General features: G+C 43.4%; 1 protein-coding gene across 1 annotated transcript; it reads right to left on the reverse strand.

Annotated features, from left to right (window-relative positions):
* Positions 1–9,153: 9,153 nt before the first annotated feature.
* On the reverse strand, positions 9,154–10,113 carry LOC308353200 (olfactory receptor 2S2-like; the record flags this gene model as incomplete). Its single annotated transcript, XM_080820000.1, has 1 exon — positions 9,154–10,113. The coding sequence occupies one exon, from the start codon at positions 10,111–10,113 to the stop codon at positions 9,154–9,156; it is 960 nt and encodes a 319-aa protein (XP_080676126.1).
* Between the last annotated feature and the right edge of the window lie 3,675 nt (positions 10,114–13,788).

Consider the following 13,788-nt stretch of genomic DNA (forward strand, 5'->3'; position numbering starts at 1 on the left):
TGGGGAGGGTATGTGCTAGGATGAGTGCTGTGAAATGTGTAAACCAGACGATTCACAGACCTGTACCCCTGGGGATAAAAATACATTATATGTTTATTAAAATAAAAAAATTAAAAAAAAAAAACTGGTAGCATTGCGGAGAGAGGGGAACCCTCCTACACTGCTGGTGGGAATGCAAGCTGGTGCAACCACTCTGGAAAACAGTGTGGAGGTTCCTCAAAAAACTGAAAATAGAGCTACCCTACGACCCAGCAATTGCACTACTGGGTATATATCCTAAAGATACAAACGTGGTGCTCCGAAGGGGCACGTGCACCCGAATGTTTATAGCAGCAATGTCCACAATAACCAAACTGTGGAAAGAGCCTAGATGTCCATCCACAGATGAATGGATAAAGAAGATGTGGTATATATACACAATGGAATACTATGCAGCCATCAAAAGACATGAAATCTTGCCATTTGCAACGACGTGGATGGAACTAGAGGGTATCATGCTTAGCGAAATAAGTCAGTCGGAGAAAGACAACTATCATATGATCTCTTTGATATGAGGAAGTGGAGATGCAAGGTGGGGGGGTGTTGGGGGAAGGTAGGAAAAGAAAAAATGAAAAGATGGGATTGGGAGGGAGACAAACCATAAAAGACTCAATCTCAAGAAACAGACTGAGGGTTGCTGGGGGGAGGGGGGACGGGAGAGGGGGGTGGGGAAATGGACATTGGGGAGGGTATGTGCTATGATGAGTGCTGTGAAATGTGTAAACCTGGCGATTCACAGACCTGTACCCCTGGGGATAAAAATACATTATATGTTTATTAAAATAAAAAAATTAAAAATGTTAAAAAAAAACTGGTAGCATTGGTTGGGGAAAGGGAATTACCTTGAAGCTTATCTCTATATCAATGTTAAAAAAATAAAATAAAATAAATAGAAAAGCAAAAGAAAAACACAGGTATATGTATCAAAAAAAGTTCAGGTTAAAAGGTTATTATGGAATTTGATGTACTGAACATCTCATTGTGATGGTAAATAGGTTAAAAAGTTATTTAAAAAATGAAAAGAACCAGAATAGTGGGAACATATTAAAATAGAAGTTGTATCTATGAAGCAGTGGCGGTTGTCCTCTTGTTTTTTGTTTTGTTTTGGGTGTTTTTGGGGGGGGGGCTGCCACGTGGTTTTTCAGGGAGTCTTGCTAGAGTTGAGTCCTCCTACCCCCATCAAGGGTCTGGGCTCTGAGGAAACCGGTTTTTCAGGCTTTTGTTCTCTGGAGGTTTGTTTGTTTGTTTGTTTTTTAATCCCCTTGGCAGCTTTTGGCAGTTCTTTGGAGATATAGAGGAAAGCAAACTGCACCCAGACCTCCATCTCAGAGAGAAGCCTCAGTCTGTTCCCCTCTGGGTGCTCCAGAGCACATAAATTCTCCCTCTGCCACTGGCAGATCACATCCCCAGTCATGGTCTCTGGGGTCACAGAGACCCCAAACCACCACAAATACTAGCTGTGGCTCTCTGGGCAGGTCCAGACTACCAGAGAGATCCCAAGCAGGGATAGTGCACTGAGATTTTCATGGTGGCTCCAGCTGGTAGTGTTCAGAATTTCCTGGTCCTAGAGAACATGCTAGTGCCTGCATGGACCTCTCTCAGGGGAGGGTGTAGAGAGCAACTCAGGCCCTGGTCACGCAGCGCGTGTGCAGAGTACAAAAAGCTGTGGTTCTAGAGAGTGCCGGTTGGCGTCCACACCAGACCCCCTCACGGGCACCGCCACCCAGATGCTGTCAGACATGCCTGCAGCTCAGGGACCAAGACCTGGCTTCTTCGCTGCACTCTCTGGTTCCACGCCAGCGGTGGCCGTCCTGGGCTCATGGGCTTAAGTCCCTGTCCCTAACTGCTCAATTCCACCAATTTCCCCTTAAGATCTTTTGCTCTTTTTGAGTGCTTTCAAGCAGACTCCAAGTTAATGCTGGTCCCCAATCACAGTGCACTCTCGTATTGGGGTATTACTTTCCTGTGGATCACTTATGGTGGCTCCCTCCCCCTTTTGTTTATCTTCCGATAACAGTCTGATGTTCCCACTCTGCCTTACCTGTCCACTGGTGTCTTCTGCCCACATAGAGATCCAGCAATGGATAATTCTAATTTCAGGATGATTTCATGGGTGATCAGAGTTCTTTGGTAGGTAATCAGCTCACTTTAGGGGACTGGATGAAACAGCGCCTCCTACTTCTCTGCCGTCTTGCCTCCCCTCCCTAAAATTGATACTTAAATATCTAAACACACATGCTTATATTTAAATATATAAATATGTACATTTATCTTTCCTCATATGTTCTAAAATATTTCATAACCTGTTGCTGGAATGTGGAAATGCAATAGATATTTTTTTTTGTACATTGATTTAGTGTTGAGGAACACTCTTTCCAATATTTGTAATGTATCTCAAAGTTATTTAGATTGTGTATATAGTAGGCAATAATAACACCAGTGAATAATGACAACTTTTGTCTTCCTTCACATTTGATAGGCTTGTCTCTTTTCTTGCCCTACTGGCCTGTCTGGGACCTCCAGTTCAATGCTGAAAATTTTGTTTTGTTTTGTTTTGATCATGACTGGGTCTTGTTTGAAATGCTCTGATTTCACCTATTGGGGTAATTACTTTCATCATCTGTTGTCTGTGACCATCTGGGATGTTTGATTTGGTCGTGTCAGTAAAGACGTTCATTGGAGGCTGTAATCTCTTGAAGATTTTAGGGGTCATCCTAACGTGAGATAAATGGTTACGAGTCATAATGAGATGGAAAGTAATCAGCACATAAGCAGAGCTGTGAAAGCCTCCATTTGTCAGTGGTCTGTTCTAGACTCTTTGGTTACCTCCACAAGCATGGACTGAGTTGAAGGCTGGTTTTCTTTGCTTCTGAGACCTTTAGATCAGGGAGCGTTCATGTTTGCCTCAGGGCTTGGACCGTCCCTCCCAACTAATAGTTGGGGCTGCTCTAAGGATGGGAAAGTGGGTGGAGAATGGCTCTTTCCACCTGCTGGCAAGAGGAAGAAGGGCTTTGAATGAAGGCACTTGGAAGATAGTTAAATGTCCTGAGGCTTGCATTCTGGACTTTTGCTTCTTCAGAATGAAAATATCTCATGACTTCTCCTGTTAATATATGGTTATTGTAAATATATGATATTCACATAGGCTTCTCATACTTTTTATATATTTTCTATAGGTATTATAAAACGTTTCTAACTGCAGTGAGTTATATACAACCTCTCGCATATATTGTGTTATTATTTCTTGTAGTTTTGGCATGTGAGTAAAATTTCTTCAGTTGAAAAAAAATTTGTGGTTTTTCCTTCTTTTCAATGTTTATGTTCCTTGTTTTTCTCATCACATCTAATTATCTAGACTGCAAAATGATGTAGACATTGAAAGCTGGTGACCTCATCCAAGTCGTAGACATGCTGCTTGCTGATGTTCTGATACTTCCTTTCATGTTCGGACTGGTTCCCTCTATTGAAGTGTGCTACTTTTAAAAAGCCAGAAATCAATGTTAAATTTTATCAAGTGACTTCTCAACATCTGTTGATAAGACTATTTTTCCTCTTGAATCTATTAATAAAATGGTTGCAATAGATCTCCTAATCTATCCTAATGTTAGAAACCTTGAAGCTCCTTACAAAACTGAGTACTATGTATCATGAATTTAATATTCAATGATTTAAATCTATTCAGGTTCAGTGTATGACTTTTTCATTTGATCAAGTTTCTTTGCTCATTCATCATCCTCTTATTCTTTCAAACGTCTTCATGCTAATGCTTGTCTACTGTATTTCTCTTAAGATTTCCATGAGCATATATTTTTTTCAAGATTTCATTTGTCTGAGTGAGAGAGCATGAGAGAGAGACAACAAGCAGAGCTGGGGCAGAGGGAGAGGGTAGAGCAAACTCTGAGTGAGCTGTTGAGCAGGGAGCCGGAAACTTGGCTCCATCTCAGGACCATGGGGTCATGACCTGAGCCAAAGGCATCTGCTAACTGGCTGAACCCCCAGACACCCCCCAACAAGCACATTAATACTTTTGTTATTTTGGTATCAATGCATTATACTCATCTTTATAAGAATCCCTTTCCTGCCATATCCTTCATAAGCTAAGATCTTCAATGGGATATCACTATACATCTTTTTCTAAAATTCTCAGCTTAATAAAGTCATCTAGAATTGTAACTAGAGTTACATTGCTTTGTTGTCACTGTTTACCTCGATTCGTTTCCTAATAATTTCTTCATATATTGTCTTTGCACATTTGGTATCAAGTGTTCATTAGACTTTTTTAAAATTTCATTTTATTTTTTCAGTGTTCCAAGATCCACTGTTTATGCACCACACCCAGTGCTCCATGAAATACGTGCCCTCCTTAATACCCCCAACTAGGCTCACCGAACCCCCACCCCACCCATCCCTCCAAGACTTTGTCAGTCTTCAGATATTTAACCATCCTCTACTGTGTCTTACATACTGTATAGATCTCAGTCCTTCCATTATTTATTTTTAACTATTTGTTGGGAGAACTTCATAAACAAAATCTTTTTGAGTAAGGCATTATAGGGGCGTGTGCTGTCCGGGTTTGCACGTGCCAACAATGTCTTTTCAAGTGTCATATAGGTGCAATGGTCAGGGTGTGTAGAATTCGGATTCTCAGCCCCTTTCCCTCAGCACTCTGTCAGCCTTGTTCCTCTGGCATCTACATTTAGGGCAGCAGGGAAGCAGGCAAGCAGCAGCCAGATTCTTGGTCCTTGTTGGGAAGTATTGTTTTATGCTGTGGAAAACTCTATAGAATTCTTTTGGCATACATGAGAATCACAACTTATCTTTGGATCGACTGTTCATAGGTAGGTCTTTTGGTACAATTCTTACCTGGTGATTGATTTTTGAATCAACGTGCAAAATTTCTGTTCAGTGAAATGTTTTTCTCCTCCTTTGTTATTTGTCTTCCATCTGTTCTGTTTTCTCCTCCTGAGTTACTTAATGGATTCCCGTGGTGTACCTTTTATGACTCTTACCTGTTCTTAAATAACCAACATCTCTCTTTTGCTCTCTCTCTCTCTCTCTTCTTTTTTCCCTCTCTGTCTCAGAGAGAAACTTAAGTTCCTTTTATTTTAAAAATTCAGTTTTAAGTATTGTTTTGTGTACTTTTAAATACTTTCTCCTGGATTTTATTTAACTGACAATGTCAATTTTTTCCCTAGGACAAATTTTTATCTCCTAGTCACCTTTTCTGTTCCTAGCTTCTCTTTGATTGACGGCTTTTGTTTTTATTGATCCAATGGCCTCCCAAATTCCACACAGAACCCACTGAGGTTTTTCTTCACTGTCTCACCATCTTCCTGCAATAACTCTTTTCCAGGAAAGGCTGTTTGTTTTGATGACTAGTTTATTTCCTCCCTATTGGGATAAAAGTTCATGTCAGCTCTCGGAGGCTTTCTATTCCGCTCATTCTTTTAACTGGACTTCTAGATTGCTCACTATTGGGAAGTGGCTTGGAATTCCTCACCAGGCATGGGGGTGATTCTTAGATGTCTGCTGGTATACATCACCTTTCTCTCTCTCTGACTGTCATGTAGGGTTGGATATTCTGGGCAGAAAAGCAATTGATGGTCACCAGTTGGCTGCATGCATGGTCGAGCCAGGTCAGGAAGTTAAGAGAATTCATTTGACCCTCCTAAAAACATCTCAGTTTCCACATCACTCTGATGAGCTCTGGGAGGCCTCAGCTATCCAGGGACAGAAGCAAGGGGGTGAATACATCCTCAACAAGGGGAAAGGAAAAAGGCCTAGGTCTTTGACTCTTACATCAGTTTTACCACCACCTATGCACTCTCCTCTATGTTCCCAAGGTATGAATGGTTTTCTGGTGGGGACCATGACTGAGGACAGGAAAAGAGGTCAATTTTGGAGACACAGGAAAAGAACTATTCAAGAAACAATTTTAGGAATTAATATGAAAATAAAGAGAAAGAAACAATGAGCACAGAGATAAATATTACTCTTGTTTAATATGGAGTAGGATATGTTGAAAGGTATGTGAATCAAGGACCCATCCAAACATGTTCAAAGAATGAGGCCAGGGAGCAATTGAATTACATATACATAGCCTAGAGTTTTTGTAAGTTAAAAATAAAACTTGAAGAGTTATTTTCCCTGGACATCAAGTAGCTCAGTATTCATCCCAAGGATAGATGAGTATAAGGCTTGACCAATGGTATAATCTTGTGTAGAAGTGCTTCTAGAATGGGACAGAAACATCCCATTAAATGCTTCCTTATTCATACAAAGCGTTCTGTGTAATCAGATTGCCTATGCATCTTTGACGAAATTGGCCCTTTAGCTTATCCTCTGAGCCCCTCAGGTGAGAGGAACTAGGGAAGGGAGATCTATCAGGACCCCTCCACCATCACTGGATGATGTGTTTGTGTAGGACCAGGTTCTTCACAGTGCCCTTCACATCCTTGATCCCGAGGCTATAGATGACGGGGTAGAGCATAGGGGTCACCATCCCATAAAAGAGGGAGGTGAGTTTGTCTGAAACATCCTGCTTGTCTGCCCCCAGTGGGGTCCATGGATTTGGGCTTTCCATATACAAAGAGCAAAGTTCTGTAGAAGACGACCATGAATGTGAGGTAGGCAGAGCAGGTAGAAAAGGTCTTTTTCCTTCTCTGAGCTAGGGGTATTCTCAGGTTGGTAGCAATGATAATCACATAGGAGATGAAAGTGGAGTGAGCTGAAATGCCCAGAAAGATCACCTTGACCACTGCCATAGTGATCAATCACATTGATGAGATGTCAGTACAGACCAACTTTAGGACAGCCAAGATCTCACATGTAAAGTGGTTGATGAAGATGTCCTCACAGGAGGGTAATCATGTCACTAAAGATGTTTGTACCATAGCAGTCATGCTTCTAGCTGCCCAGGAGTCACCAGCAATGGGCACATAGGCAACTTTGCTCATCACCACTAGGTATCTGAGGAGGTTACAGATGGCCACATAGCGATCAAATGCCATCATGCCCAGAAGCACATACTCTGTGGCTCCCATGGCAAAGGAGAGAACCATCTGCACAGCCTAGGCAGAGAATGGGATGGTTTTCCAGCAGATTAGGAAGCTGTTGAGAGTGAGGGGGGCTGAGGAGCTTGCGTAGCAGATTTACAAGAAGGAGTGGTTCCCAGGGAAGAAGTACATGATCATGTGCTGGTAGGAGTTAGACACAGTCCCCAGGATGAGGACCCCATTGCCCAGCAGGAGCACTAAATAGGTCACGAGTATATGCACAAAGAACATTTGGCTTGGGAGGAAGGGCTGGGGCTGTGTGGGCTGCAGGGGTTTTAGGAGATCAGAATACCTTCACATACAAGAAGGAGAGAGATTGGGTACATCTCATGTAGAGGCACTAAACCTAATTAGGAGTGAAGGTAGAAGCTACTGGAGGATATAGTTAAGCATAAATCGAGGAAGTGTTTGCAAGGGCTGAACGAAAAAGCTAGACTCTGGAAGTACTGAATTCTTTGTTACTGGAGTTGTCTAAGCAAATGCCGTTTGACTGGGATCAGGGACATTGGAGAGGAATAGCATGCATCCTGTGCATAGCGTTGAACAAGAAAATCCCTGAAACCTCTTTTAACAATGATATTGCATGGCTCTTCTAAGTGTCTGAAGTTTGCTTAAATGGCCACTAGAAGGCATTGCAAGAGCAAGATTATTCCCTCCTGGTGCAAAGTAGAAAGTAGTAACAGGATTAACATTAGAATCAGAAATTTTATTAAACAAACACTAATCCTTAGGCAATTAATTCCTAATAAATATAAGAAAATGTAAATATCACTTGATCAAAAACTTCCAAGATCTGTTCTCAAAAAAGGATTCACTTTCTAAATTCTCTTTTTACATAAGTCTTCCGTATTCACAGAATTTCATAGAACTTGCCATAAAAATGCTTCTATTCACCTGCTAACACCTCTGAATCTTTCATTTACCTTGTGTGTCTATTGCTCTATATAGGGACAGTGTCTTACTCTGTTCTACATGGCACACAGCACTGGGCAACATTCATGATATGACCAAAACTGGTATCTAATAGTTCCATTGTGCTTACCATTTACAAAGCAGTTACTATAATAATTAATTCATGTAAAATCACGGGGCTAGGTGTAAAATATGAAGAAATAGACTGAAATAGGTTAAGCAACCCACCGAAGGTCATAGGTAAGAAAAAGCTTCCCAGTTTTTATCCTGCTGAACTATGGAGGCTCAGGAAATGCTACCAAGTTTACATCTCTTGACATTCACAGTGTACTCTAGCATATTAAAGGGTTTGGGAAGTCCTGGAACAAAGAAACATGTCAAATATTAGCCCCTAAATATTTAGCCTCTGTCTGTCTGTCTATCTATATCTGTATCATCTTTCTTTTTTCTAGAATGTGAGTTATTATCTAACCAAATACTAGCTTTTCTAGTGGGAATTGCTGTTAGGTGATGAGCATCAAATTCAAACTCTATACTCTTTCTTGCCATTAACTTCCTAACGGTGTTTCATAATGTGAAGTGCACTGAGAAAAAATAGTCTCAATTTTCTCATAGCTAAGAAGAAATGGGGTGTTCCAGAATAGCTTGTTCCCACCCAAAAGCTGTCTAAGTGCAGAATGTGTCTTTGTCTCTTCTTATACTTCAGCCAAACTGACTCTCTTTCAAAAACAGTCCAAAATGAAAATTCCCACTTCCTCCTTCTTCCTGTGACTCTCCTGGGGAATCTAAGAGGGATGGCAACAGTGCTGGGAGCGCCCTCTCTCCTCTGTGCACTGACTGTGTAGCTCAGACACAGTGCAGGCCATTCACCAAGCTCGGTCTAATGGCTGGCTCCTCTCTCCTTGGTTTTATCATGTGTTCAGAATGTCTTTGTGTATTCAATTAGAGATCTGTTGTGTGGCATCTGTCAAAACTCTCAGCTGTATGACTAGAACTCAGAAGATATACTCTGAAAAGCTAAACGTTCCCTGAAAATGGACTGAAGGGCAAGAGAGGATTCTGGATTACATGACTTGTCTTTCAGATGGCAGCTATAATGATCAGAAGTCCTTTATCCCATAGGGTGGGAACACAGAGGATCCCTCCATTACTGGGTGAAACATTTCTGAGCCACCAGGTCCCTCACAGCAGCCTTCACATCCTTGTTCCTGAGGCTATAGATGATGGGGTTGAGCATGGGGGTTACCACCCCGTAGAAGAGGGGGATGAGCTTGTCTGAAAGGTCCTCCTTGTCATTACCTAGGGGATCCTTAGACTTGGGCTTCCCATACATGAAAAACAAGGTCCCATAGAAGATGACCACCACTGTGAAGTGGGCAGAGCAGGTGGAGAAGGCCTTTCTCCTCCCCTCAGCTGAGGGGATCCTCAGGATGGTAACAATGATGAACACATAAGAGATGGAGATGAGCAGAACTGGGACTCCCAGTAACGCAACATTGGTCACCCCCATGCTGATCACGTTGATGGAGATGTCAGTACAGGCCAACTTTAGGACAGCCAGTAGCTCACAGGCAAGGTGGTTGACAACGTTGTTCCCACAGAAAGGCAGCTGAATTGTCAAAGATGTGTGTACCACAGAAGCCATACCACCAATAGCCCAAGAACTGACAGCCATGGGGACATAGGCAGCCTTGCTCATGACCACAGGATACCTAAGGGGGTTACAGATGGCCACGTAGCGATCAAATGCCATCATGCCCAGAAGCACACACTCTGTGGCTCCCATGGCAAAGGAAAGAAACATCTGCACGGCACAGGCTGAGAAGGAGATGGTTTTCCTGGGGGTCAGGAAGCTGTCAAGAATGAGGGGGACTGCAGAGGTTGTGTAGCAGATGTCCAGGAAGGAGAGGTTCCCCAGGAAAAAGTACATGGGTGTGTGCAGGCGGGAGTCAAGGACAGTCAACAGGATGAGGACCCCGTTTCCCAGCAGGATGACCAGGTACATCAGGAGGATGAGCACAAAGAATATTTTCTCCAGCTTTGGGTAGTCTGAGAGCCCCAGGATTATGAACCCTGCCACAGGGGAGGACCAGTTGGCTTTTTCCATGTGCTATCCCTTCTGTCATCACCCAAGGACAAATGCAGCAAAGGAGGCTTTCTTGAGAAGAGTCTCAGACATCAGGTACACCATCACTCTGTGCTACAGAACAGGACAACATATGTGCATAAGAGATAAATGAGTGAAAGAGACAGTAGGTAGGAGTGTGGTTAGATCTTAGATGGGGGACGGTCAGGGTTGGAAGACGGCTTACAAATACTGCACTTAGGCCCAGAGAGGGGAAGTGACCTGTCCAAGTCTTCTGAGCAAGGTGGTGATAGAGACAGGACCTGAGCCCAGCAGAACTAATCCCCAGTCAAGGAGGGCTTTTCCTCTTCTTTTGATGAGCATGGGAAAATGCTGAAAATTATTTCTATTTGATGTAAATGAATAGAAATTTCATTTAATCTGGGCTTTCCTAGATTCATAGAGAGGAGAATCCCCAAGCTGATCCTATTCTTACAACTACCAAAATTTCAAGCCTCATTAAACATTGATTACATTTGGAAGGACCTTTTTAAAAGTGCTAATCCCCATGGAGACAGAATAAAGCCTAGGTACAAGTTCAACCATAAGAGCGATCCTTCCTTAACTGCCCACCCTCAGCAACAGACTTGCCTATTGTCAGAATTGGGATCTGCCTATTCTCATACATATTAAAGGAATATGTGGGGGAGGTTCCCTCACGGGGAAGAATTCATGAAGGCCACAGAAGGAGTCATTGGAGTGACTGAACCCACACTATGGGATGACAGCCATGCAGCTTACTGACCGGTTAACTCAGTTCTTAATAACTGGGCAGACTGTAAGTTATCAGACAGCAGGATGTATGGCATTAACATCTAATCCCAATGCATTAGAGTATTGGTGACATTCTTAGTCAGGGATGACTAAGGAATTTTTTTTTCTTTTTCCCTTTTATGTTTATACTGTATTCCTGTGTAATATTCTGGCTCTCCGCCTCCATTCTTGGGTTCCCTACAAGCAGCTAGCTTATGGGAAGACATGCATGACTTTGGGTAGAGGATTTACGGACTCTCAGCTACAATTGCCAGACTCTGTATTCAGAATTCTCATTTGTAATATTTCTATAGGTTTTTCTTAACTACAGTGGTGTGTACACCCAGGTATGTGTGTGTCTCATGAGTGTGTGTGTGTGTAGGTGTGGGCAGAGGGTAGATGACGAGTAGTTAATATTAATGAACATCTATTCTGTGCTATATTCTTTGAAAAACATCCACAGAGAAGACAGTGTCATTCAGGTGTTATAGGTAAAAGTAAGCTGGGCGCCTGGGTGGCTCAGTGGGTTAAGCCTCTGCCTTCGGCTCAGATCATGATCTCAGGGTCCTGGGATCGAGCCCCGCATTGGGCTTTCTGCTCAGCGGGGAGCCTGCTTCCCCCTTTCTCTCAGCCTGCCTCTCTGCCTACTTGTGATCTCTCTCTCCCTGTCAAATAGATTAATAAAATTTAAAAAAAAAAAAGTAAGCAAAGCTCAGAGGAGCCAAAGAATTGATTCTTAAGATTGAATGCTGTTGCCGGCATTCGATCACAGTCCCCAAATCTGGGTTCTTCCCACCAAATAGCTGCCACACTGTCTTACACAGATGTTGGAGAGTCTGTCTCTGAAGTACCAGCTCTGTGTGCTCTCTGCTCTGTCTCATAGCCCAGTGTGCTCTTGCTTCAGTCATGGTTGGTGTTTATGTGAGATACTCTGTTAGGCAGAGTGACTCCTGCCCTGCACTGACCCCAGACTTTGTCAGCCTCGGCACTAGTGACACTTGGGGCTGGAGAGTTCTTTGTTGTGCAGGGCTGTCCTGTGCATCGGAGGATGTTTGGGACCATCCCTGACCTCTGCCCACCTGCTGCCAATAGCACCTGTTCCTTGAGCTGTGACCACCAAACATTTCTCCAGACACTGCCAAATATTTCCAGGAGGGGAAGGAGGTACAAGTTGTGCCCTGCAGAGCATTGCTCTAAGCTCTAAGCCAGGAGAGGTCTCCTTCATGATGCAACCGTGGGTTTCATGGTATTTTCTGTGCAGGCCTAGGGCCCTTCCCCCATCCCTCAATTCAGCATGTGAGAGTGCTCCTGTCTGCTCAGTGCAGGCCCACTCTGGGTGTTCCGCCATGAACCTCTGCCCCAACTCATCTCCCATGCCTCCCAGTGGCTCTTCCAGCCCCTTCCTTTTCCCAGAAAAGGCAAAGGAAACACTGCAGTCCATGCCACAAGCAGGATTCAATAGTGATAAAGATATGCTGTGGCTGGAGAGGCCAAGGAGAGTGGCTTCTGTTAGAGAAGCCATCCTGTCCACTCCCATGAGCCAGAGCTGTGCACACAGAAGCTTCTTCCCATGAGCAGTGTGCTGTGGGCATGAGTGATGCACAGGATTTGACCCACATGAGAGCTTCAGCCCCGGAAGTCCTTAGTGCCCACCATGTTAAAGTTGCTGAACGAAAGCTAGTTCAATTGGAATGAACAGAACAGCTAGGAGGATCTTGCCCACTGATCTCAGATCTGTGGGAACTGTCCCTGCCTGGGACATAAATATTCTGTGTAACTTGAGCAAACCCCAGTCTTCAGTTTCCCCATGTGCATCATGAAAACGCTCCCAGGGCATCCCAACTCTGTCATGGAGTGCCCAGCGCTGTCCTCACCAGGCAGGGAGCAGTCTTGGGTGAAGGTGACAGCTTATTCCTTTGGGTGTGTGTGTGTGTGTGTGTGTGTGTGTGTGTGTGAGGAGATGATCTGAATCCTTGGTTTCCCATCAAGATAATGCCAGCAGGAAATAGTGCTGTGTCAGGTTTTGGAGGAGACTCAGGATGGAAGAAAACAGAGAGCTCTGACACAGCCCCAGGTGGACTGGAGTCAGCCTGTGAGAGCCAGGAAAGGAAGGGAAACTCTTACCTTCCTGGCTGCATCCTACAGGTGTGACACCTGGGTCTTCTCACTAATTATTTCTGGAGCCATCAGGCATCTGAGAAAAGGAAGGGAACAGTGGGTGGCTCAGTTGGGTAAGCAGTTACCTTCAGCTCAGGTCATGATCTTCAGGTCCTGGGAGAGGACATCATCAGGCTCCATGTGTGGTGTGGAGTCAGCCTGTCTCCCTATCCCTCTTCCACCTCCCCACCACTCATGCTCTCTCTCTCTCTCAAATCAATAAATAAAATATTAAAAACAAAAAAAAATGAAGGGAACACATGCTGTCCAGAGCCTCATGCATTATCAATCAGCCTCTCTGGAGAGCAGTTTGCATAGAAGAACAGAAACTTAAAAAACCTATATAACTCAACAATTCCACCTCTAAGCTTTTAGAAAAAATTCTAAAGGAACAATGAGAATGGAGGGCCAGTGTCTCTCAATAAAGACATTCATCACAGCCATATTATGAATGAATACAGGAAACAAAATAACTGTCTACCAATAAATACCTAATGGTGTACTTCATCTAATGGAATTTTAGACATTAAAGTTATATTTATAATTTTTACACAGCGGCATCATTACACTTCAGTAATAAATGAGAGAATACAAAATTGTACACACTGGTTTGATCTCAATTAGGTAAATAATATATTTGATTAAGAGTGACTGAAAAGAGGGGCACCTGGGTGGCCCAGTGGTTTCAGCCACTGCCTTCGGCTCAGGTGATGATCTCAGGGTCCTGGGATCGAGCCCTGCATTGGG

Source organism: Martes martes (genome assembly GCF_963455335.1).
Source record: "Martes martes genome assembly, chromosome: 12".
Taxonomy (NCBI): Eukaryota; Metazoa; Chordata; class Mammalia; order Carnivora; family Mustelidae; genus Martes; species Martes martes.